We start from the raw sequence: 27,975 nt of genomic DNA on the forward strand, positions 1-27,975 counted from the left end.
AATATTCCAAACGATTCAAGTCCTTTCCAACTCTCTGTCCACTTCCTGCTCACATTTTTCTTCATTCTTCTGATCTACTTTGTCATTCCTATCTCAAGCCTTAAGGCACCCCGATGCAGACGTGCTTCTGCATGATGAACAGTCATATTTCATTTAGACTTCAGCTCAAATGTCATCGTAAAAAGTCTTTCCCAGGCAAACTAAAATAACACATACTCTGAAAAGATTAGCCCTTTCTCCAAAGTAAAACACTATCAAAATTTATCTTCTCCTACAGTGTTTACCTGCAACATATCAAATTAAAATAAATGTGGAATCTCAGCTCTGTTATTAAGCAAAATTTACTATAAAAATTAACTTTGGCTGGGGCTGGAGTGATAATACAGCGGGTAGGGTTTTTGCCTTGCACATGGTCCACCTGGGTTCTATCCCCAGCACCCAACATGGTCCCCCAAGCACAACCAGGAGTAATTCCTGAGTGCAGAGCCAGAAGTAAACCCTGGGCTTCATTGGGTGTGACCCAAAAGGGAAAAAATAAAAATAACCCTGGCTTATTAGCTGTATTGGGATTGAAAGATTATGAATGCATAAATATCTTTTGGGAAGCAAAGCTTCCCAATATATAACAGGGGAGCAAAGGGAAGATACTGTTAGGTGTAGATGTTAATATTACAAGGGACCAAGATAAAAGGTAAGGACCAAGCACTTTAAAAAGATCCTAAATCTGCATGAATTTCAATTAACAAAATACTATGTTTGGTCAACCACACTGAATTTCAAAGTCCAGGCAGTACCACTACATCATTCATCTGTTCCTCAGACAAGGCATTTTTCTTTAGACTACTTTTTCTAACTGTGGCTTTAAATGCCATCCAGTTAAGAAAATATCCTTCTACAAAATCAAAAATGAATGAATGACTGACAAAGAACAATATAAAATTCCTTTAGTCTGCCCTCCCCCCATAAAGGGGAAGGAGAGATATGAAAAAATAAAAGCTAGACTTAGTAAGCAGTTAAGATGTACAACATTAGCGCAAGAGAATGTGCCAAATCCTTGTATATTCTTGACGCCAAGAACGTGTGCGCGTGTGCGTGTGTGCGTGTGTGCATGTGTGTGTGTGTGTGTGTGTGTGTGTGTTTCCTTACTAGCAAGGAAAAAAGGTTAAGACTCTCAACACTCAATGACTAGATATTTCCAGTAGGGGCAGTAAACAAAATTCATTCTTCATTGGTATTACTTCTAAACAAAAAGCAAGAAAAGCAAAAATAATTTTAAACTGAAGGTAGCTATTTTCAAAACTTCACATCAAAGTCTCCCACATTATGTACAATAAAACTACAAAGAGAGTACAAAAACAAAGTTAATTATTATACCCCAGAAAAAGAAAAAACATAATGCATTATATATTATTTTATTATGAGAATAAGCTGCTAGTTGTTAAGAAACTATCACCATTATAATTTTGAGCCAACCCTCGAAAATCATAAATGTATTTAAGCATTCATTACAGAATCCTCTTGTTTTCTAAATAAACAAGCAAGAAATGGCTGTGTCTTGAGAAGACAAAAACTAAAGGAAACAAACTAAATTATTAACAAATAAAAGGAAATTTTAATGTAATGAAGAAAAATTTTTAATTCCTCATTTTAAAAAATTGGAATTGGAACCTGAGCGATGGTGCAGCAGAGAGAGTGTAGGCCTTGCATAAGGCCAACCCAAGTTCGATCCCCGGCATCCTACGTTGTCCCCTGAACGCCACCAGGAGTGATTCCTGAGTGCAGGGTCAGGAGTAATCCCTGAGCATCGCCAGGTGTGACTCCAAAATCATAATAAATAAATACAATCTTTTTTTAAAATTGGAATTATTACCCAATGTGGACAAGTAAGTTTACAGATATTCAATATTAGAGATAGGTTATGGATAATTATAATGAATTTTACCTTTGCAGTTACCAAGATGCCTTATGTCAATTTGTTCTTGCTTTATACAAGATGCTTCTCGTACAAAACAAGGGTTATTATAGGAGCTCCCATCAGAAGCACAGACAGGGTTTAAACTGTAGCCACTGCAATCTATATTACATACACACCTGTTGGAAAAGATAAAAATTATCTTTAACAACAAAAAATATTTCACAATACTGCACCAGCAAAAGCCTTTCTTATTACTTCTGCTTTCAATGGAAGATAATACATCTGAAAGTCATGATAAAAGTTTTAACAATGTGAAACGCTAAACTAATAGCTTCTTTCAGCTATGACTGTAGAGATAATTCCACACAGGTATTACTAATCCAGCGGTCACTCTAGAATTTTCACATCTAGAGAAAATATTCAGGAGATGTCATTGTCAACAACAGCAACTTAACAGAAACAAAGTATAAGGCAAAGGAATCAAAACTATGGTTCAAAAAGCCATGAATCACCTGATGATGCCTTCAGACTTCCTGATACTCCAAAATTGCTGCTGTGCCTTTAGCCAGACCCCAACAACTTGGGGCCAAGTTTATCAAGAAATTGAGTGGCCAAAAATTAGATATGTGGGAGACATACCCACAAACCACCTCCGGCTCTGCTATATAAGCTCATTTACTGGCCTTATTTCAGAGACCCATAAATATAGAAAGAGATCAAAAGATGCAGTTAGGGCCTGTAACACGGATGTAGACGGGAACCCATGACTGAGAGCTCCAGGCTCACTTGGATTGGGACTGAGCCTCCTCCCCCTACATTCCCAGTTTTCCAGAAGCTTGGCAGTCACACCCACAAAGTACACCCCCGCCCCCGTAATCTCATCAACAGCCAAGATCCAGAGACTATAAATGAAAGCTCCCAGAACAGAGTACCACAGAGCTGCAAGCCATAATGACCAAAAGTAGAGAGTATGGGGAATGTTGTCTGCCATGGAGGCAGGGGGAGGGTGGGAAAGGTGGGGGTATACCAGGGATATTGGTGGTGGGGAATGTGCATTGGTTGAGGGATGGGTGTTTGGTCATTGTGAGATTGTAACCCAAACATGAAAGCTTGTAACTATCTCACAGTAATTCAATAAAATTTTTTTAAAAATTAAAAAAAAAAGAAAGAGAACACCACAGAATATCCTGACCCCGCACCAGGCTGTCTTCACTGGTGCACCTCAGAGGTTGAGTTTCCCTCCCTCCCCAAACAAACCCACACAGCCGAAAACCTCCAGAACCCAACCACCACCATGCCCGAGGCCACTCTCCACACATCCTGGCGAGTCTCACCCAAGACGTGATGAACCTCACCCGAGAGCAGACCAGGAGGAAAAACCAGAAACGTGGGAACCCATGACTGAGATCTCCAAGCCCGCTTGAATCGGGACTGGGTCTCCTCCCCACAGGTCCCCAGTTTCCAGCAGCTTGGCAGTCACACCACAAACTGCGCCCCCTACTCCCCAGCAAAGTAATCTCATCAAAGGCCAAGCCCCAGAGACTATAAACTAAAGCTCCCAGAAGAGAACGACACAGAATTCCTGGACATTATATTCTATCCATAACAAGCAATACAAAACTAATTGTCGAGCATTGCCTTTTCGGCATGTTTGAGTGGTGGTAGGACTGTAATGTAACCAAAGTAGAGAGAGAGTAGGGGGAAATGGCCACACAGGCAGGGGAAGGGTTGGAACGGGGCTGGGAAGGGAATACTGGGGATTTGGGTGGTGGAAAATGTGCACTGGTGAAGGAATGGGTGTTTGATGATTATATGACTGAAGCTCAAACATGAAAGCTTTGTAACTGTATCTCGCGGTGAATCAATAAAAGGGGAGCGGGGATTTGTAAATGTGAAAAAAAATAAAAGTTAAGGGTCTTATTTCCAGCAACATGGACGTCTAGAAACCTGGATTAATTGTGTTTCTGGTGGGGGAAGGGGGAGAGGGAGGGAGTGGACAAAAAAACTGTTCTAGGTCTGGAGCAATAACCCAGCGGGTAGGGCGTTTGCCTTGCACACGGCTGACCCGGGTTCGATTCCCAGCATCCCATATGGTTCCCTGAGTACCACCAGGAGTGATTCCTGAGTGCAAAGCCAGGAGTAACCACTGTGCATCATCGGTGTGACCCAAAAAGCAAAAAAAAAAAAAAAAAAAAGAAAGAAAGAAAAGAAAAAATTGTTCTAAACATTTTCTTAAATACATCCATAAGTTGGCAAGAAAATAAGGAATAAGCAAGACCAACAGTAAATAAGCGCAAGAACAGAAAAAGGTCAATTGAATTAGGTAAAGTTGATGCTCATCTTAAAGATATTTACCAAACTAGGTAAATTTAATTATTGCCCTTTTTGGTTTTGTAGACAGACCCTAGGGCAAAAGAGACAAAGATCAGGGAATAATCTACCTATGATAGGGATAGCTGGAGACCCTAAAGAAAGCTGGTACCTTAAACACCTACAATCTTCAGCATGAGCTGAACTAGAGAAGAGCTGTCATATTCCAAGGGGCTGTTTAAAGATGTATAAAGAGCTTCCTTAAATCATGGCAAAGAAAAAACTGAAGAAAAAAAATTTTTTATTAGAAGTAAAACCACAAGTCATTCTTCACATGATTAATTACTACCTAAAATACTACGTGTGTGTCCTGAATATTCGCAAGCCCAGAATTAAATTTGTCATAACTGGAAGGAACTCTAGGCAAATGACAGAAGAAAACACAGTCTCCTCTAGAGAAACCCACTTTTATTATCCTAGTACTCCCACATCTCCAAGATACAGTCAAAAAAGCCATGTAACTCATACTCTCTAACTCACAGATCCACAACCAACAATTAACTAAAACATTAAATACAAAGCAAGCAAATTTTTAAAAAGAGCCTAACAGGGGACCAGAGAATATAGAAGATAAGGCGCTTGCTTGCCTTCCAAGTGGCAACTGGATTCAATCCCCAGTACTGCATGTGGTCGCCCAGCACTGGCAGGAGTGATCCCTGAGCAGAGGGGCAGGAGTAAGCCCTGAGCACTCCCAGATGGGGGCCTAAATCAAAACACAACAAAACAAAAAACAGCAAACAAAAAAAGGGCCAAAAGTACCGGAAAAATTGTATGGCAGCAAAGACAACTGTCTGTGTGTGGCCAACCTAACGTCAAAATGAAGATTCTCTAACATCAACTGACTAACACCTAAACTAACTCTCTCTCTCTTTCTCTCTCTCTCTCTCTCTCTCTCTCTCTCTCTCTCACACACACACACACACACGAGAACACATTATTAGAAATAAAAAAATCTCAATAAAAAAAGTAACAGTAGCTTTAATAAGCTAACAGAGGATTGATGATGAACAGGTCCAAAGAAAAAGAATCAAAGAGAAAATATACATGGGAAAAACGAATTAAGAGATATGTCAGTCAGAAGATTTAATAAAAATCTGATTGGGGTCCCAGAAATTAAAGGAACGAGGCAAGGGCAACAGTCTCAGTGATTTCTCTTTAGAATCTCTAAAACTAAAAATGATGTTCATCTAAATACTTAAGTCTGATAAAACCAAAGCAGAGTTACTATTGGGAAGGAGCGTTCCCAAGCTGTGTTCAGGGGACCATAAGGGCCCTCCTGGGAATTCTCAGTCAACGAGACTATAATGTTCTATGAAAGGGCCTGCAGATGCCCTGCTGATCAAGCACTGGTGTCCGCCTGGGACCAGGCCACCAGGTGGAGCTAGGGGAGGGGTTTCCAGGGCAGTACCCAGCAATGCTCAGGGGTCTGTGGTGCCGAGGATCAAAGTAGGGTCTTGCAGGTACCCTAACCCTTGTACTACCAGCACCAAAGTGGGATCGTTAATAAGGATCTATCTGGACACTAATATTTCACAGTGGTACTGTTCATAACAACAACAAAAACAACAACAACAACAAAATAATGTTTTTTAAACTTCCAAGTACAGAAAGATTGTCCTCAAAGAACCCAGAATAAGAGGGAGAATCTTCAGAAGCGATACCGAAGCCACGCTGCTTATCTATAGACAAAAGACAGTGAAATAACACTTGCAATGTGCTAAGACAAAACAGAATTTTATATAGAGAAATATTTTCAAAAATGAGGAGAAAATAAAAGTCATTTGGGGGTGGGGGGCTGGAGTGATAGCAAAGCAGGTAGGGCATTTGCCTTGCGACCAACCCAGGTTCAATTCCCAGCATCCCATATGGTCCCCTGAGCACCGCCAGGAGTTAATTCCTGAGTGCATGAGCCAGGAGAAAGCCCTGTGCATCACCAGGTGTGACCCAAAAAGCAAAAAAAAGTCACTTGGATAAAGTAAAACCTTGCCACCTGCTGTCAGTAAAGGCAATGAAAATATGATCCTCTATAAGGAAGGTCTGAGATATAAGTGCAATTGAAGAACAAATATGTAAATAGGCAATATTAACAAAATGCTAAGTACTTAAGGTAACAACAATGCTCTGGGTAGGTAAATTCTTTAAAAACAAGAAATAAAAATATAATATTATTAAAAATTCCCTGAAGCCCCCATTCCTTGTAGTTAGTAGGAATGCACTGTAAGACACTTCCTAAAAAAAAGATGGGGGGAGAAAAATAGGTAAAACAAAATTGACTTTGCATGCTAGTTCAAGCTGTGTGCTAGGTCATCCTCTTTTTCTATGTTTGGACATTACCTTAATTCCTGGTGAATTAATGACCTAAACGTATAAAAGCAAAATTACAGAAGACCTAGAATTATAAGGTCAAATGCTAGAAACACATAAATTTGGGGCCAAGAGATAGTACCCCAGGGGTTAAAGCACTTGTCCTGCATGCAGCAACCCATATCCCCAACACCAAATACAGAAACCAAGCACCATTAGGGTGAGATACAAATATATGATAACATTAAGAATTCTCTGAAGTTTGTATCCCCTGAGCACAAAGCCAGGTGTAGTCCCTGAGAACTGCCAGGTGTGGTCAAACCCCAACTCTCGATAAATAAATAAGATTATTTTTCACTGTCACTGTAATCCCGTTGCTCATCGATTTATTCGAGTGGGCACCAGTAACATCTCTCATTGAGAGACTTATTGTTACTGTTTTTGGCATATCCAATACGCACAAGTAACTTGCCAGGCTCTGCCGTCCAGGCTCCATACTCTCAGTAGCTTGCCAGGCTCTCCAAGAGGGCGGAGGAATCGAACACGGGTTGGTTGCATGAAAGGCAAAAAGCCCATCAAAAATATTCTATTTAGGGGTCTGGAGCAATAGCACAGCGGGTAGGGCATTTGCCTTGCACGCGGCTGACCCAGGTTCGATTCCCAGCATCCCATATGGTCCCCTGAGCACCACCAGGGGTAATTTCTGAGTGCAGAGCCAGGAGTAACCCCTGTGCATCACCAGATGTGACCCAAAAAGAAAAAAAAATATATATATATATATATATTCTATTTAAATTTTTTTTAAGATACAAAGAACCTACAGTCCATTAAAAGCAATATACAAGTGATATCTAGGATACAGTCTACATAACAATTTATTGTACAAGGCTGGACAGATAGTCCAGAGAGAGCAGGGTGCTTGACTTGCATGCAGTTAACATGGATTTGAACCCCTGACATGTCATATGGTCCCCAAGCTTCACCACAGTGATCCCGGAGCACAGAGCCAAGAATGAGAAATGACCCTAGATCAGTGTGGCCCAAACATGAAACAAACAAACAAACAATAACAAAAAAAAAACACCAATTTTACAAAAAGGTACGTAACTCAGTGGGGAAAATATTCAGTAATGATACCATATTTCACTAAATAGGCCAAAACTGAGGATAAGAAAAATACCAATTATTGGCAAGGAGGAGAAAAGGGAATTAGCTTCTGCTAATGAGAGAGCTTTACTGGTATGACCAGTTTGGAAAAGAGGCATTGTCATGAAGAGTAAGAATTGAACATGTCCAACAATTTCACTAGGAGGCAAGGCCCTTGAAAATTTCTTATACATGAGTAATAACAGATATAAGTAGTGATATTCACAGCAGGACTATTCATGAGAACAGAAGATTGGAAACAATCCAAATGCCCATCAACAGTAAAACGGAGCATAAATGGATGTGGGGTAGCCAGGCAATAAATTCAACAAGCAGTAAAATTGAATGAACTACAGCTATGTACATTAATATGAATGAATCTGGAAAATATAATGGTGAGCAAAATCAAGTACACACAGTATGATTCCATTTGTACAAAATTCAAAATCAATCAAAAGCCAAATACATTACTAAGGGATTTCTCGTATGCAGTGAGAATGATACAGCAAGCAAAGGACTGACGTCCACAAACACAGCACAGCAAGCGGGCAAAAGAAAGAGGCCAGTAATATATCCAAAACACAGACTCAACGGAACTGCAAATATGAGCTCTAAGCTGCAACTACTGAAATTCTGTAATGTGTCTGTCAAGTTGACAGGTGGCTACAAGGTTTGGGTTGGGGTACGGAGGGAATATGGGAACCTGGTAGAGGGAGGTTCACACAGGTGGTGTTGAAATATTACATGCCCAAAGATGCAACTACAAATAACTTGGTAAATCACAGTTATTTAATTGAAAAAAATGTTTAAAAAGGAAGTAGCCAGTGGAGAGGGACTTGGGAACAATTATGAAGCCTAGTTGCCTTGCATGCGGTTGGCCCAAGTTCGATTTCTCCATCTCTCATGGAGAGCCAAGAAAGCTACCGAGAGTAACCCACCTGCACGGCAGAGCCTGACAATACTGTGGTGTATTCAACATGCCAAAAACAGTAACAACAGGTCTCACAATGGAGACGTTACTGGTGCCCACTCAAGCAAATCAATGAACAACGGGACGACAGTACTACAGTGCTAGTTACTATCTACTTTTGAACTGGGAAGGAGGAATCATCAAACTTTAGTTTTATGCATTTACAGTGTTTCCTATACTTTGATCTATCCTTAACTTAATAATTTACAAATTAAAGTACCAAGATAAAATACATATTCATAAGAATATTTAGTCATGGGGGCAAATAGAGATGTAAGATACTTGCCTTGCCAACCCCAGTTCCTGAGTACAGAGTCAGTAATAGCCCTTGTACATCAAGTGTGGCCCCAAAACCAAAAACAATAATAACACTTAGCAAGACTATTTTCTTACTTTTTTTTTTAAAAAAATGAGAATCACATCTGGTGGTGCTCCAGGGTTAATCCTGACTCTGAATCCAGGTGGTGGTGTTTAGGGGACCATTTGGGATGCCGGGGATCAAACTCAGGCCAGACGCATTTAAGGCAAGTGCCTTCCCATTGTACTATCCTCTGGCGGTTTTTACCTTCTTACGGGGACAGTGGGAGGGAAGTCAAATTGAGAGGAAAATATGGGACAGGCCAAATCCAGATGAGAAAATAGGCCTCCTACAACAAAATATTATGGAAACAAAACAAATTTCTAGAAATTAAAAATTATGGTAGGGGTGGGAGCGATAGTTCAGCGGGTAGGGTGTTTGCCTCGCACACAACCTACCCTCGTTTGATTCCCAGCATCCCATATGGTCCCTTAAGCATAGCCAGGAGTGATTCCTGAGTGCAGAGCCAGGAATAACCCCTGGGCATCGCCAGGTGTGACCCACAAAGAAAAAAAAATTACAGTAGTAAACAAAAAAGACTGGAAGGAAAGGCTTGCAGAAATCTCAGATAGCATAGCATAATAAATCAGAAAAAAAAAAACAGCAAAGATGGCAATGGGGTGGGGAAAAGCAGAGAGATAGCTCAATGAACTGAATGGAGGCTTTGCATGTAGAAGGCCCAGGTTCAATCCAGCACCACACTGTCCCTTGAGCACCACAGGAGTGAGCCCTCAGCACTGCCAGGCATTGCTCCACCCCACCAAAAAACCCAAAATATTGTTGGAGGGTGGGTTGGTGGTTGAGGTGAGAAGAAGCAGACTAGAAGTGACCTCGCATGGCAGTGGTGGAGACTTGGGCACTTTGGTAATAAAAATACAGTCACTTGTTATGTACAATCAAAACCATAAACATTGGGGCTGGAGCGGTAGCACAGTGGGTAAGGCATTTGCCTTGCAAGTGGCCAACCGAAGTTCAATTCCCAGCATCCCATATGGTCCTATGAGCACCGCCAGGGGTGATTCCTGAGTGCAGAGCCAGGAGTAACCCAAAAAGCAAAAAAAAAAAAAAAAACCATAAACAATGCCGTGAAATCATGTTACCTAAACTACAATAATTTTTAATTGTTTAAATTTTAAAATTAAAACCATACTGAGTAGAGCTAGTCTGAAGAGAATAGACACGGAATGATCTCTCTCACATGCAGGTTATAAAGAAGCTTACTCAGGGAGTCACAAGTGCCCAAAAGGCAGCAGAAGCCAAGACCTTGAGAATTGGTCTTCAACTGGAAGCTTAACATGGAAGCAGGAGTTGGGGTGGGGGTGGAATAAGGACAGGAGGGAGATACTGGGACAACGGTGGAGGGGAACGGCCACTCTAGAGCAGGAGAAAGGTGGTACAGTGTTATGCATGAAACCCTACCAGTAACAGTACCGTAAAACACAGTGCCTTAAGGGTAAGCGAAAGTGCCTGTCATAGAGGTAGGCTGGTGTGTGGGGTTATGCATGAAACCCTACCAGTAACAGTCCTGTAAAACACTGTGCCTTAAAGGTAGGCGAAAGTGCCTGTCATAGTGGGAGGTGGGTGGGAGGGACATAAGGCAAGGAAGGGATATGGACACCGTGAAGGGATTGGTTTTGGAAAACTATGCCTCAAAGACAATCACGAATAACTTCGTCATTTATGGTGCCTCAATAAAAACTTAAAAAACAGTAAAGATAAACCTAATGGAATATGGCCAGAGACATTACAGGGGTAAGGCCCACAGCCCACCCCAGTTCAATTCCCAGCATACATGGCATACAGTACTCCAGTACTCCGAGCACTGCCAAGAGTGACCCCTGAACCCAGGAGTAAGCCCTGTGCACAGCTAGATGTGGTCCAAAATCCAAATTAAAGGAACAGTCTCGGATGTCCAACATAAAAATAACAGAATTACCAGAAACATTTTTAAAAGGAAATCAAAGAATTAAAATTTTCTCTAGTCACAAGTCTGCATGTTTCTCGGAAAGGGCATAATGTGAAATTTCATTATACTGGCACCAAGGGAAGATACCACATGCCTCAAGGGAGAGAACAAATCACACACAAAGGATCAGGCAGCAAGAATGGCTCCAGGCTTCAGCAGCAACCCGGGGAACCGGCAACCACCAGAGCAATGCTCTCACAAGTCTGCAAGAAACTCTCTCCCACCTAGAATTACATGCTCACCAAGTTATAAATCAAACTAGTAAGCGCTGGATAAAAACACTTTCAAATTCAGGTCTTCGGGGTTTTTATTCTTTTCATATCATGTTCACTTTCTCAATAATTACAGAAAAGACATATAAAAACGGGAGAGCGGGGCCAAAGAGATAGAGGTGAAGGTGATTGCCTCAAATTCCCCCTTCCTGCTTAGAATCCCCAGCACCCCATAAGGTTCCCCGGGTGTCACCAGGAGCCATTCCTGAGCAGAATCAAGAACAGTCCCAGAGCACCACCAGGTACAGTCCAAAATCAAAAGGGGGCCCAAGAGATAGTACAGCAGGGAAGGCACTTGCCTTGCAAGTGGCCTACATAGGTTCGATCTCCAGCACCACATACGGTCCCCAGAGCACCGCCAAGATTGACCCCTGAGCACAGAGTCAGAAGTAAGTCCTCAGCAGTCTCTTCTGGCCCAAAAAAGGAGAAGAAAATAAAAACGTGAAACCAGAAGGCATGGGGGTCTTCAAGTTCTTGGAATACATACATGTACTGGGGCAATGGGGTACCTGACTCAGAGGACAGAAGCCCTGCACTCAGACCCTTCCAGACCACCTCCCCTTTTCACATCTTCATCTGATGACTGATTATTTGCATCCTTTATGTAAGTAAAGAGAACAATTTTCGAGTTCCATGAGTCTTTTTAGTAAGTGGTGGAGTATAAGGATCACTGTATCACTGTATCATTGTCATCCCGTTGTTCACTGATTTGCTCGAGCGGGCACCAGTAACGCCTCCATTGTGAGACTTGTTACTGTTTTTTGGCATATCAAATACGCTACGGGTAGCTTGCCAGGCTCTGTTCGAGCATTGTATAACTGAGACTTAAACCTGAAAGCTTTGTAACTTTCCACATGGTGATTCAATAAAAAAAAAGAAAGAAGATCCTCAGAAGATAGTCAAATACCGTAAGTTGTGAGCAACAGGGCACATAACTAGCTTTACTCTGCTGTCATGCTGACGGCTGCCACTCACAAGAGTTGTCAGCTGTCGGTGAGTCCTCCTACTAACCCGAGGACACAGAGGGAAGCCTCATCTAGATTCTAATCTAGACTTGCCTTGTCTTCCAAGAGGGAGCCCTCCAGGTTTTATTTCCTAAGGCCAATGATCACATTTAGTTCACTGGCCAACTCCTGAGTGCTGAAGGGAGAGGAGTGGGAAGCACAGAGCAGTCTGCTTTCTCCTCAATTCTAAAAGTGATCTAACAGGTCTGCGGAGACTAGAATTCTGCCTGCTGGCTCACCTGTAAGGAAGCCTGATGCCCTCCATGATTGACTCAGTCAAGAGTCTTGTGCAATGACTTCCCCAGAAGGGAACCCTGGAAGTGCTCTGAAATGTCAAAAGTCAGATTCTGACCCAGAGACTGTTCACTGTGTCTTCTTCCTAAGCCTTCATGACACAGTGGGGCAACTACCCTGTTCTGCCCCGGCTGATTTAGTACTCAGTAGTTGCTGCTATGGCAATATTCTATCTTGTGTCTTGCATGTGACAGTTTTCAAATTGCATGAGTATGTTTTAAACACTTCTGTATGCAAGGTACATTTTACAAAGACTAAATGAAGGTGGAGCAGTGTGTGAAGTGTGCTGCCAACTGTTTAGGGGGTTCTGTTGGTTTTTGTTTGTTTGTTTGTTTTTGCTTTTTGGGTCACACCCGGCGATGCACAGGGGTTACTCCTGGCTCTTCACTCAGGAATTACTCCTGGCGGTGCTCAGAGAGGACCATATGGGATGCTGGAATTCGAACCCGGGTTGGCCACATGCAAGGCAAATGCCCTACCTGTTGTGCTATCACTCCAGCCCCAGTTCTGTTGGTTTTTCAGGGTTTTTTTTGACGAGAGCCAGAGGTGCTCAGGGCTTACTCCTGACTCTGCAAAGCATGTGCCCTCACCACTGTACCGTCGCTACGCCTCCTGCATTCATTTTTTTTAGAACAGGAAAGAGAAGGCATGTATGTATTTGCTCATACATGCATTGAAAAACATCCCTGGGAGGTTAAGTAAGAAACATCACAGTGACTGCCTCTAGCAAAGACAACACGGTGACGGGGGAGCAGGGGTAGGAAACAGACCTTAGTACTATAAAGGCTTTTGAAAGCCTTTGAATCTCTAACATTGTAAATTTCAAAGACATGAATGCATACATAAATAAGCAAATGAATAAATTCAATGACTCTTATGATTTAAGCAATTCACAACCCTAAATCTTTAAAGTGGGGATAAAACCTCCTAGCAATAGTGAGAGAATCTAAGCTTTTGTACACAGCCCTTTCAAATCATCAAATGTTACGTACATCTAAAAGGTGTTATTATTACTGAATAATACCTATACTTTCCCCTTCTTTTGTTCAGTCCTCACTCTACATAGAAAGTGTCATTTTCTTCTCACTGTGGTATGGTTATCTAGCAGCCAGTAAAACACTGACTTAGACTAATTCACATAGTTAGATTTAACAAGCACCCAGTAAGGCCTTTAAAAAGCTGACTTACAATACTAATCTTTTACATAAGTATTAAATCTTCACAAGAACCCACACTTGGCTCTCAGAGAATAATAGAACCTTAGAATGAACTCAACAAAGACAAAATTGAGGAATCCTAGGTTACCCAACCTTAAAGAACGTTCATCCAATATAGAAATCAGCAAGACAACGTCCATGTCCTCAGAGAGACCACAAGTTACAAGGGATCCCAATGGCATGACCACTAAGCAGGGGTTGTTCCTCAAGACCACGAAAGAACACAGCATAAGATCACCTAGCACACAGGTGGATGACGAACTAACTCCCCCTCCAGGAGTTATCCCTGAAGGCAGAGCCACAAGTAAGCTCTGAGCACTGCTGGGTGAGGCCCACAAACAATAACTAAATGGAATTTTAAAAAAACACAAAACTTCAGATGGCCACCATAACCATGCCACCAGACCCGAGCAAGGTTGTTTCACTCAGGGCACCCCTGAGGAGGGCGGGAAACACCCCCTCCCTTCCCCAAGGGACCCAGCCCCGGCAGTCAAAAACCTCCAGAATTTACTATGGCCAGGTTCATGGCCAAGTCCCACCCACAAGTGAATCTATTCCTGGACCGCACATGGCCCCGAATAACACTTCGTAGGACACACCCAACCCATACTCCAAGAACACTGCATCACATTTGATGAGGTTCAAAGTAAGAGGCACCAATCTTAGAGGAAAATATTTTCTTTACAGATCTTTAGAAGGCTGGCTTAATGGCCTCTGGGTGAAATACAACAATTTTCACACTCTTTTCTCTAAGGATACATTTTTGTAGCATTTTCAGCAGTTTTTCATAACAAACAATACAAGATATATTATTTCAGTTCTGCTGTGTGGGGCAGGGATTTGGGTTCAGGATGGAAGCATCCAAAATATGGTGGTGGGAAGATGTAATGGTGGTGGGATTGGTGTTTGAATATTAAATGTAAGCAAATATTGTGAATTACTCTATAAAAACTTCAGCCATAACTTAATTACTAAAATACAGAAATCCTAAACCGCGCAGCTGCAGTAGTTTAGGATTCATATCTCTTCATTCTCATCAATCAAAAACTATCAAATGCTTTCTTGTCAGTAGGGCCGTATTTTTGGGGAGGGTAAACTCCAATAACAATAGTGAGTTCTGTGTTGAAACTCCAACAACAATGGTTAGTTTTGTGTTGAAATATGGAATGTAATCAAGGTAAAGAAAAAATGAAGTGAAATTTATCAGTTATGCAGGCGGGGGTGGAGGGGTGGTGGGTGGGAGGTATACTGGGGTTTTTTGGTGGTGGAATATGGACACTAGTGAAAGAACGGGTGTTTGAGCATTGTATAACTGAGACATAAGCCTGAGAACTTTGTAACTTTCCACATGGTGATTCAATAAAATAAATAAAAAAAAAGAAACTTCAGCCATAACCTTAAAAAAAACAAACGAACAAAAAATATATGTAGGGGCTGGAGTTACTCTGCCAGTAGCACAGCGGATAGGGCATTTACCTTGCACGTGGCTGACCCGGGTTTGATTCCCAGCATCCCATATGGTCCCCCAAGCACTGCCAGGAGTAATTCCTGAGTGCAGAGCCAGGAGTAACCCCTGAGCATTGCAGGGTGTGACCCCCCCAAAAAAAAAGCAAAAAGAATATATATATATATATATATATATACATACATATATATATATAGCTCCCATAAAGAAGGACATAATGGAACATGCAGATGAATTGTATCACATGCTGCTTAAGCAAGGGGGTATTATTATGACACCTTCTGGGAAAAAGACTCATCAGATTGTGATACTGACCAACCATCTATGTCTAAAGAGAAAATAGCTCCACAAATGAGAAAACTGTCTAGCACGTGGATCTGCTGTTCATCAACGTCATACTGCACATCTACATGATTCTCTGAACAGCTCTGAGATCTTTTATCAGTCCTGGAGGAAATATGGAAAGTGCATCTCCAAAGAGATTGGCATCAAAGACGCAGAAGAGCAGGGATGTTTCCCATTAAGTGTCACCAAGTTCAAAAGGAATAATCTGAGGGTTTCTACAACTCATTTGTATTGACATCATATCTGATGCTTCTGCAGACTACCCATAGAGGGATTTAGGTCAGGTTTTTTTAAAAAGGCACTGGGGAAAAGGAATTTTCCATAGCTCGATTATCCAGTGTTGGATGGCTGTCTCACCACAGTAACCAGTCTTGGACAGATCAGAAATACTGTTCAGGAAAAGGGTGTGGCTGAGATGTGGTTCATGGGTAAAAGAAAATGATTTGCTCTCAAATAAGTTTTAGTGTTATTGCTCTTTTACTATGCCACTATAAGTATCAGTATATTTTCTGATTCCTTGTCATTTACAAGAATCAGTGCCCAGGGCCTTTGGGGGATGCTAAGGGCTCCTGTTGCCTTCCTGCAACTCAGCCTATAAGACAAGATGCCAAACCAGAGCGCACACTCCACGTAGACCCAACCGAGCCAGTTCTTACGGTGTCATTTTGAACCGTGTTGTCTGAATCAACAGTGGTCTTGATTTTTCCCTTTTGAATGTTACTGTTCTTTTTGATTTAGAGAAATAAAACTGGCTTTTTACTAAAAAATGTAGTCACTGTGAAATTATACTTTTTCATGACTGGGTTTCAGACACGAAGTATTTTAACACTGATCCCTTCACCAGTGTCCACTTCCCTCCACCAATGACCCCCATGGCCCCGTTTGCCTCCCACCCACCAGTCTGCCTCTATGAGAGGCACTGTTTTGTCTTTTATAAGTTTTTGCACTGTGGTTTACAGTACTGCTGCTGATACACAACACTTTACTACCTTTCACACCACCTCCTCTTCCTGGTTGAGCAGTTGTTGCACCCTCCCTGTCCTATTTCTCTGTCCCCCCACCAAGGGGTCTCTTTCCTACTGAATACCAGTTCCCACGTTCTTTGTTTTCATTGTCTTTGCGTATTTGTTATTCCACCACTATGTTTCTTTATGTCCCACATATGAGAGAGATCATTCTCTGTGTTAAAACCAGCTTTTAAGTCCAGCTCTGTCACAGAATTCTTTCCACAGCAGGTGCTCTATGGAAACTTTCCCACTGACAAGAGCTACTATCTCCAAATTTTAGGAGTAAGTAAAAAATCTATACACTGTACTTCACTACAGTCACAGTGGAACTATTAAATGCAATGTACTCTAAGATTTCCTACCCTATTTAGTCTTCAAGAATTGTTTAATGGGCTGGTAATAATCCTCTAAACTGATTTTATAATCCACTGGCAATATTGATGTACAGTTTGAAATATATTTAATTGAAAAGTGGCTTACCTGGGAGTTACATCTGTTGTAATTTCAGCTACCCAGTTCTTGGTATGAATTTAAAAGGTATGCATTTGAAAAGATAACCATCATGGTTTTCTGTGATAGTTAATATCATATGTGGACCCAGGAAAATTTCACAATGTCAGTGGAAACTAGTGTGTTAGGAAGGAAAGGAATAAGCTTTTCAGAAGCAAAAAAAAAAAGTTATAAATTAGCCACTAAGCAAGTAAGAGAGATAAAATATATATAATAAATAAAGTTCATTTGCATCATGTAGAAATGATTTATTCTCAATTTTACTTCTGGAATTTATTCCCACATTTTAGGAATAGGTACATGAAAACTAGACCATAGTGACTGGACAGTGAGTTGGCGCTTGCCTTGCACACGATGGACCTGGTCTCAATCCCCAGCCTCCTGTATGATTCCCCCAGTGTACCACCAGCTGTGCACTGCCAGAAGTAATTCCTGATAAGAGGTAATTCCCAAGTGCAGAGCCAGGAGTAACCCTGAGCACTGCCAGGTATGGGGCCCCCCATTCCCACATACAATAGGGGCCATGTACTATCATGTTCATTGATGAGGAGTACGGACAACACTTGAGAGCATCACTAATTGCCTAAGATAGGAGGAAAAAAAGGTTTTGAAAAATAGGTCCAATACAAAAACAGAATAGAGCCTTAAATGTCAGTTCAGACGCTGGAGTCTATCAACAGCCTCTGAGAATATCATAGTATCTATCTTATTGCTAGATGTCAAACTGTAGGTCATAATTAATAGTAAATCACTGTCAATTAATGGTTCACTGGCAGCATTTAAAAAAAAACAGAAAACGAGAGCACATAGTACTTAATAAAGGTAAGTAATATTTCATAGAATTTTCTTTTTATTTAATGTGCACTAATACTATGTGTATATACACACATGTTGTGAAACTATAATATACACAACGTACACAAGTGTTTCATACTGCAAATATTCATTCTTCCATCCCAGGGTGGGATGGAGTATAGTGTGTTGGGCCTCACCTGGCTGCACCCAGGGGCTGTACCTCGCTTTGAGCTCAGGAATGAACCCTGGGAGTTCGCAGAGCTTCTAACTGGGGTCATGGAACGTAAGGCCAAATGTGCCTTAACTCCTGTACTGCCTCAACAACCCATAAATATGTTATTTCTTATATGGAATTAGTCAAAAAGTCTGAAAATCACTGATTAAAAAAATCGATAACTAGGAATATGGTGTTCAAGATAGATTAGTCAGTTTTGTTTTTTTTTTCGTCAGTTTTAGAAAAGAAAAGAGAAAAGGAAAGAGAAGAAAAGAAAAGAAAAGAAAAGAAAAAGACTTTATGGGCAGTCAGCACTCAGCATCACCAGGATGTAAGGAGGGAAATCACAGCTGATAATTAAAAAGAAAAAAAAGGCATCTCACAGTGACTCAATAAAAAAATTAAAAATTATAAAAGAAGAAAAGTGCTGGCAAGCCTGTGGAGAAAAGTAAGCCCTTAAATACCATTAGCAGAAACTCAAACTGGCCCCATCACCATGAAAAGCAGTATAAAAAGTGCTCAAGAAACTATGCGCTGGAGTGATAGTACATGGGTATGGCATTTACCTTGCACACAGCCAATCTGGATTCAATCCCTGGCACCCCACGTAGTCCCCTGGGCCCACCAGGAGTAATTCCTGAGTGCACAGCCAAAAGTAAGACCTGAGTACAGCAGAGTATGGCCCAAAAACAAAGAAAGAAGAGAAATACCATGTGATCCAACTTTTAGGTATTTATCAGAAAAGCTGCAAAAGCACTATTTTGAAAAGATATGCACACCTCTATATTTATTACTTTCAATAGCCAAGATTTAGAGGCAACCAAGTGTCCATCAACTAATGCTGAGATAAAGAAGATGGGTATAGATACAAAATGAAAACTAAGCTCTATATTCTAGAGAAAGAAGGAATCTTGCCCTTCACAATATGATGGACCTAGAGGGCATTATGCTAAGTGAAACAGGTAAGATAAAGAAAATATAATTTAGCTCACAAGTGGAAGAAAAAAAAGAAATGAAAGGAACTAAACAAAAACAAACTCAGATTCTAAGAACAATATAGTATTGATCAAAAAGGCAGGAAGATGGGCAAATCAGGTCAAAAGAGCCAACTATATGGTCACCATACAGTTGGCCAACTAATTTTATTTATATATTTTAATATAAATTTAAAAATATGTATGTAAAAACCTGAGAGTCTCTTGCCCCCATGCCTGGCTGTCTTCCCCAGGGCCCCTCGGAGGGGTTGGGCTTTGTTTTCCCTCCCCACCCCGAGCAGAGCTCCCCAGGCCGAAGACCTCCAGAGCCTAGCCACAGCCATGCTCAAGGCCCCTCTCCACATGTTCGGACGAGCCTCACGCATGAAGGAACTGGCAGAGAAACCCAGGTGTGTGGGACCCGGGGCTGAAACCTCCAAACCTGCTCAGACTGGGACTGGGCCTCTTCCATCCAGATTCCCCATTTTCCAGTAGCTAGGCAGTCACACCCAGGGACTGCCCCCGGCCAAGATCCAGAGACTATAAAACCAAGCTCCTGGAAGCTGATGGCCTAGTTCTCCCTCTGGGAGAGCCAGGCAAGCTACCGAGAGTTTCCTACCCACATGGGAGAGCCTCGAAAACTCCCCATGGCGTATTCATATGCCAAAACCAGTAACAATGATGGGTCTCATTCCCCTGACCCTGAAAGAGCCTCCAATGCAGCACCATTGGAAAGGACAAGTAAAGAGAGGCTTCTAAAATCTCAGGGCTAGGATGAATGGAGACGTTACTGAGACCGCTAAAGAAATTCGATGATCAACGGGATGATGGTTGCATTTTTATTTAACTCATCAAGCAAGAGACTAGATATACTTTAGATACTTGTTTTATATTTTATTAACTTTCGCATTATATATGGTTCTCTGAGCACAACCAAGAGATACTCCTGAGAAGAGGCAGAATAACCAGAGCACCACCAACTGTGACACAACCCCCTCCCCCCCCAAAAAAATATCATCAAGCAAGAGTTCCTGAAATAGGAAGAATAAATAAGGAGTTTCTGAAGTAAGCGGAATAAATTAGGCAGAGGGTCAGAAGAATACTATAAATTTAGAAGAATCTGTCCCATAAAACCCTAACCTTGACTCATTTTTCTCATCGATAAAGTGAGAGACCTAGAGTATTAAGAATCTTCTCAAAACTCTTTAATTCTGATAATTAATAACTAAGTCATGAGTACTTGGTTTATAACTTTATTAAATAAAATTTTAGGGTTGGGAAAATATTACAGTACGTAGGGTGCTTGCCTTACATGTGTCTGGCCCAAGTTCAATCCCCAGCATCCCACAAGAACCCCTGAGCACCTCCAGGAGTCGTCCCTGAGCACAGAGCCAGGAGTAACCCTGGAGCATTGCTGGGCATAGCCCAAAAACCAAAGAAAAACTTTCATCTTTCAATTTGACTATTGTAGGAAATATCAATTCTTTATAGAGAATAAAAATGTAATTGCTATATTATATAGTAGTATATCTCAGTTTTCCAAATCTGAAAGATGTAGCTGCCTGGGTCAAAATTACCCTAAGACAAATAAGTTAAAATCTATCTGGTTGGACCATTGACAAGCACCTAGAATGAGGCTTATAACATCCATGCAATTACTTGTTGCCACAGCCATTTAAAAGTTTAGAAAATTATAACAACCACTGAGATACATATAAACTGTTCAACTCTATGGGAATCAGTAATTCTTATTTTACAGACTGAAAATTCTAAGTGTTCGTAAAATTTCCTTTGTCTCCTTCCTATAGTATGATAAAACATTTCACTTAATCACTTATTTTCTAGGTAAAGGTAGCAATTGTTTCCTTAATGCTTTCCTATTATTGCATCAATTTTAGACTTGGATGCCTTTCCCAGAGAAAGGGAATTCTTAGCCCGCATGCCCCATACTATTAAGAAACCCTTCCTTGATATGTGGTCACATTTTTTTTAATTGAATCACCATGAGATAAACCATTACAATGTTCCAACCCCCTCCCCTCCACCAGTGTACATTTCCACCACCAATGTCCCCAGTTTCCCTCCTGCCACCCCACCTCCCATTCCAACCTGCCTCTATGGAGACACTTTCCTTCTTTCTCTCTCTCCTTTTGAGCACTGTTGTTTGCAAAATGGGTATTGAGAAGTTACCATGTTTGTTCCTTTTCCTACTTTCAGCATGTGGATCTTGTCCAGAGTGATTATTTCTACCTATCATTGTCCTAGTGGTCCCTTCTCTATTCCAGCTGTCTTCTCCCTCAGCACTCTTATGATTAGAATTTATGTCTATATGGGGCTGGAGTGATAGCACAGTGGGGAGGGCGTTTGCCTTGCACGCAGCCAACCCGGGTTCGATTCCCAGCATCCCATATGGTCCCCTGAGCACCACCAGGAGTAATTTCTGAGTGCAAAGCCAGGAGTAACCCCTGTGCATCGCCAGCTATTACCCCGAAAGCCAAAAAAAAAAAAGAGAGCCAGGAAATGGCTATTATAGAATTTATGTCTATAAAAAGAGTGGTTCTAAATTCTCAAATTAATAGATAAATACAAAATAAAATTGAAATATATCACAGAATTTCTTTAACTAGGCAGACTGTACATAATCACATTATTACAATACTGTTATGTACATTATTGTTATATCACAAGAAGGTATTTTAAGTGGTTATTTGCCATAAACATGATATATTTGGGGTTACCTTTATTAGGGAGAATCCGTTTTACTTGCAAGCAAAAGAACTCTTTTTCAATTTCAAAAGATCTCTTTTTCAATTTCAAAATGTGAAACAATAACAACAAAATATATAAAATGTTAAATACACTATGAAAAAAACTATAAGACTGTAAGACCAAGTCAATCATATATGGTATTTTGATTCTGAACATGATTCTAGAATAGTATTGAGCACTGAAACAAATATCCACAAAAATATACACACAGAGAATTGTTTCATTATTTATCATGGGATATCATTAGTAAAAAGCTCGAAGAGATTGTGTACAATGTTTTATCTGTGCTCTCTATAATTTTTTAATTGCTTATCATTTCTCTGGGTTCTAAAAATCAGTACGTTTTAGAAAAGCAATTTTTTCTTTTTTTCTGTTTCTTTTTGGTTTTTTTTTAATTTATTTTATTGAATCACCATGTGGAAAGTTACAAAGTTCTCAGGCTTATGTCTCAGTTATACAATGCTCAAACACCCATCCCTTCACCAGTGCCCATATTCCACCACCAAAAAAAAAAGAAAAGAAAAAACCAGTACACATCCCACCCCCCACCCCACCCCTCCTGCATAACTGATAAAATTCACTTCATTTTCTCTTTACCTTGATTACATTCCATATTTCAACTTAAAGCTCACTATTGTTGTTGGTTTTTCAAGTGGCGTACACCGCGCCACTTCCCCCAGAGAGGAGAGAACCAAGGAGGAAGGATATTTCCCCCCTTAGCCGACTTGGGGCAAAAGCTTCGTTCACGGTCTGGGGACATGGTTGGGAGCACTTGCTGGGTTCAGAAGTCATCTAGCTGGCTCTGTATGTTGGGCGTTCATCAGCAGAGCGGCCGTGCAAACGCATGGCCACCCGGTTCGAATCCCGGCGGAGCGCAAACCGGAGCCGGTACCAGCCCCAGCTGGAAACTTCCCAAGCGCCCCGCTGTTCAAGGAAAACCAATTTTTTCTAACTAACCTCTCTAGTTCCAATGATGGGCACATGTCAATATAAGTGACCACCACAGAGAAATAGAATAAGTTTAAGTTTTGATAAATCCATCCTTTACTGAACTTAGTGTCATTAGCAAATTTTCACCTACTTTGAAACATATACCAAGTAAAATATCAGACATGTAATTTTACTAAGTGCTAAATAGCTGATTTTGAATCATAATACTAAAATTGGGGCGATCCAGATTTGAGAAACTCACTTCAGGCATTCATGCTAATTACGAAGAATCACTAACTATTTAGCAAAAGATTTGAATATGCATCGAAGGACTAAATAAAACATGGAACTGGAAAACCCGCAGTGAAAATAATTATGGGTAAGAAAGAAAACAGAATCTTTACAAAGTGTTTTAAAATATGCACTATGGGGAAATGAGGAAGTGAAGATGATCCATTTGTGCTATGGGGAAAATGGGGAAGTGAAGATGATCCATTTGTGGTATCACGGTCTTAAAGTCAGCATAAAGCTTTTAGATATAAAGCAAACATCTCAAGGAAATGAACGAAGGCTGTGACTAGGAATAAACAGGAAATTGATGAAAGGAAGAAGCCAAAATGACTATGTGATTGAAGTCTGTATTGTTACTATTTTTACTAAACAAAGACTTTTCTTATTGAATGAACAGAAAATTAAATATGCAATGCCTCCTGCCCCCTTATTAAAATCAATCTTAGTGAAGGCGGAACATGAGTGAGAAGTTAAAACAGAATTATATCAGGAAATCTAGAAACAATTTTTTACTTATCACACAATAATTACTTATTGTAATTATTGTGTGAACTTGAAAGCATTTTATTTAAGGACGTTTGAGCATATGAAAAGTTTCCGTGTGAAAATTCAAGAAATGGAAACCTAGGCCAAAGAGACAGTACAATGGGCATGGCGCTTGCCTTTGTATGCAGCTGAACCAGATTCAATCCCTGGTGATGGCATATGGTTCCCCCAAGCAGACAGGAAGAAGCCCTGAGCACAGCCAGGTGTGCCAAAACACACACACACACACACACACACACACACATACACACATACACACATACACACACACACACACACAGAGGAAACTATTATAGATGCATACTGAAAGTATAGTTACAGGATACTTTAGGATAAAATTTCTGACCAATAAAATTAACATTTGGTATAAAATAATCCAATTCTACAGTGGGAGAAGGTAGAGGTAAATTCAATACACACATACACACACACACACATGCATGCACGCACACATGCATGCGCACAAACATACAATCATACGGAAAAAAAAAACACACTATGAAAGAACTTATTCTGAAATCTAACACTTGGTCTAGGAAGGAGAAAGCTCAAAGGATCAGCACTCTTGTGTAGCCCCAGGCTTGATTCTTGGTTCCTCCAGGGACTGCTGTCACGAGTCCTGGTCACCCCCAGAACCACTTGGGAAACCTATAGAACCCCAACTAAATAAAACATTCAAATTGGCTTACATAGCTATGTTAATAATATGAACTTAAGAAAAAAATCAGTAGGGGGTGACGGAAATATAGCTCAGTGAACAGGAGCACAGGCGTTACATGTACAAGACCCGAGTCCAAGCTTCTGTAACACAAGACCCCATAAGCACCGCCCTCTAGTCCTGAGAGTCTCAAATATCTCTGGGGTGGCTCTGGTGGTCCTCGGCGCCTCGGGACCTAAGCAGGTTCCCATCCTTGTGTCCTAGCACCAAACTTTGCAAAGCCAAGTATCAACCTAGAACTCCTTTGCATTGCTTGGGATGTCTCCCCCAAAGTCAATATTATAACACTGAACAAAAAGTATAGGAGACACAAAACAGAAGCAAATTGAATAATACTTTTTTACAATATCGTATTGCTGATAAATGACCTCCAGGTAGGTTTGTCCCTTTCCCTCCATCAACTCACCCAACATTTTCTGCATCTTCATCACACTCAGCTTTATATTTGCAAGGTCCACACTTGGAATGTTTTCTGTGAACTTCTGCCCCTGAACCTTCCTCTTCTGTTTAAAAAGAAAAATTAAAGTTTCAATTAAAAAGTGGGCTTCTTTCCAGATACACTTCATCTTTTCAGCAGATGTTATACTATTTCTGGGGGAAGTGATTCCAAGCTCTTGAGAAAAGTGAGTTCCAAAAATGTCCAATGCTTGAGTTCCGAAATGCAGTCAATAGCATGTCCAGCATTATTCTGTGATATAAACAAGCATTGATGCTAGCAAAATAATCCTTGAAACTGTGTACAGGGAACAACAGTCAGTTTTGATAACTAATTGCTTTTAAAAGAATCACCACAGAATACTAAACAGGAGGTGGGGGTCAGTAAGCAACAAATTTAGCCTTGAGTCTACCTACTGAAGCAGCTTGTGCAAAACTGGTTAGGCAAGTGACTAAACATGACAGAGTATAGCAGGTGCTTGTATAACAACTTATTCAACATCATTTCTTCATAAGTGATGGAGAGAAAGGATTCTAGCTGATATGGAGGGAGTTATATTATCTGGGTAGCTGCTTCCATTAGAAGTCTTTGTGCATATGAGTTTCCAAGATATTCTGAACGACACTGAGAATTTACTATATAACCGTTACCTTCCTCTCATCAATTTTTCACCTGTATTTCTGACTATGTGAGACAAAAAAATAAAAAGTAAATTCCCAAGAGGTACAACTCAATTCACAGCCCTATTTAAGGAGACCCTACATTTGTGGGTCTCTTTTTTTTCTTTTTGGGTCACATCCAACAATGCAAAGGGGTTACTCCTGGCTCTGCACTCAGGAATTACTCATGGAAGTGCTCCGGGGACCATATGGGATGCTGGGAATTGAACCCAGGTCTGTCGCGCACAAGGCAAATGCCCTACCCACTGTGTTATCGCTCCAGCCCCTGTGGGTTTTGACTAGAGTAGAGCTCACCCCACTAATCATAAACTAAGCAGGGAGACTGATTCTAAGGCCAACTGAGGGATGTTTGCACAAGCATTTCCCATTTTGATTTGGAAAAGAGCAGCTTATCTGGGCAGTGACAATCAGTAAAGGTGTTAAAAGTAAAGTACAAAGATCTAATATGCTGGTCTGGTAATACACCCAAACTTCCAGTATGGGGTATGGACCTACAGTATAAGCAAGAATCCTCCCTCAAATTCTCACAAATACTCCAAAATAGATTTTCAGGGCCATAATCCTTCTTAAGCATTTCCAGGGCCGCAGAAACATTATCAAATTTAGAAATCATTCAGCCTCCAAGAGTTCACTGAAATTTGTCTATAAATCTGAGCAAACCACTAACGCTTTATAACTTATGTGCCCTAAAAGAAAGTAAACCCACACAGTTAGGAAGCTATCTAGCACTTGTTCCGTAAGAGCAAATCCTGATGTCAACTTCCACTTCCTTTCAGAGGAGCAATGATGATTTCCTAAGTATTTGATTATATGGGCTAGATTACATGTCCCTTGTAATCCTTCCCAGCTCTAAGGTCTAGAATTAATGTGCTGCCCTTCATATGTGGTCATAAAACTTTTAACTGAAAATGTTCTTTCATCAAATTCTATTGTTGGACAGCTTTAATTTTTCTTTTTAAAGCTAAAATCCATCATTCCTAAATCTTCCCCATGACTATTCTATTCTCCAGGTGATCATTAAAGATTCTTCCAAATCTGAAATTTGGGGAATATATGAAATGTAAAGGTCTGGATAACATTTCCAAGCACTGAAAGAGTCTTCCAACTATTTTTCATTGTGTAAGTATGACATTTACTGGAATAAATTTTCTTTTACAGGGGCTGGAGTGATAGTGCAGAGGATATGTCATCTGCCTTGCACGCATTCAACCCAGCTTCGAGACCCTTATGGTCTCCCAAGCATTGCCAGGAGTTATTCTTGAATGCAAGAGCCAGGAGTAACCCCTGAGCATCGCCAGGTGTGACCCCAAAAGCAAAAATAAATAAAATTTTTAATTAAAAAAAACTTCTTTTACAGTATTCCTGTAGTACCTCAAACATTATTCTGCATGTAGTGGATACTCAACTAAGAATTATAGCCCCATTAGACTATATAATAGACTTATCATTCTCATTTCCAAGAATGATAAGTCTCAAGTTTATACCAAGCTTAAAATTTTAATGGGTTTAAGCTTGAGATTCCTCTCATTATTCTCAAGTCTTCTCTTTGCTGTGCGTGATTCTAAAAATATTTCATCCTGTATATTGGAGGCTGGAGTGATAGCACAGCGGGTAGGGCGTTTGCCTTGCACGCGGCTGACCCGGGTTCCATTCCCAGCATCCCATATGGTCCCCCAAGCATCGCCAAGAGTAATTCCTGAGTTCATGACCAGGATTAACCCCTGTGCATTGCCAGGTGTGACCCAAAAAGCAAAAAAAAAAAATCCTGTATATTGAAAATACTCTAGGAGTAAAAATATGTAAGCAGCGGGGAGAAAGTTACAAATGCTCTGGTCGAGATAAAACCAAAAGGGATAATACTAAGGCACTTTGATACAATTTCACTATTATAAGCACTATATCACTTCTACTTTATAGGTTCATAGGCAATGAACCCATAATCAAAAATAACTGCATGAAAGAAGCCCTGGGATTAACGGGGATTAGAAGTTGGGGTGATGGCTAAGAGTAGCACAGAGTTTCTGGGGTAATGACTGATAGTATATTCACAGATGTGTAAATTCAATAAAAGATGGTGAATTGGACATTTTAGACACATAAATGAAATACTATACCAGTTCTACCTCAATAGGGCTGTTTTTAAAACAATTTAGAGAACAGAACTTTCCTTAAGAGGTACTTGAAACTTACCTCCATCTCCAGATCCAGAGCCATTATCTGAGAAGAAAAATAAAGAATGAATATGAAACATTTTTCCTGGAAACATCATTTATCAAATAGCAAACTTTTCTATCAAAACTCAAACTGTAGGGTAAGAGATAGTACAGCAGGCAGGGCACTTGCCTTGCTTGCGACTAAATTTCAGTCGCCAGCACCTCATATGGTCCGCACAAATCCTACAAGGAGGGATCCCTGAGCACAGAGCGAAGAGTAAGCCCTGAGCAAGAATTAAAAAAAAAAAAAAAAAAAAAACTGGGCC

At 40.6% G+C, this 27,975-nt stretch overlaps 1 protein-coding gene across 1 annotated transcript in view; it reads right to left on the reverse strand.

Moving 5' to 3' along the window:
• TMEFF1 (transmembrane protein with EGF like and two follistatin like domains 1) overlaps positions 1-27,975 on the reverse strand; it is a 98,360-nt gene that overhangs the window by 28,378 nt on the left and 42,007 nt on the right. The window contains exons 4-6 of the mRNA XM_055123570.1: positions 27,687-27,713; positions 24,787-24,883; positions 1,943-2,091 (exon numbers count right to left, since the gene is read on the reverse strand). Coding sequence (XP_054979545.1) covers positions 1,943-2,091; positions 24,787-24,883; positions 27,687-27,713 — 273 coding nt within the window. The remainder of the gene's footprint in view (positions 1-1,942; positions 2,092-24,786; positions 24,884-27,686; positions 27,714-27,975) is intronic.

This window comes from Sorex araneus, chromosome 1 (genome assembly GCF_027595985.1).
Source record: "Sorex araneus isolate mSorAra2 chromosome 1, mSorAra2.pri, whole genome shotgun sequence".
NCBI lineage: Eukaryota > Metazoa > Chordata > Mammalia > Eulipotyphla > Soricidae > Sorex > Sorex araneus.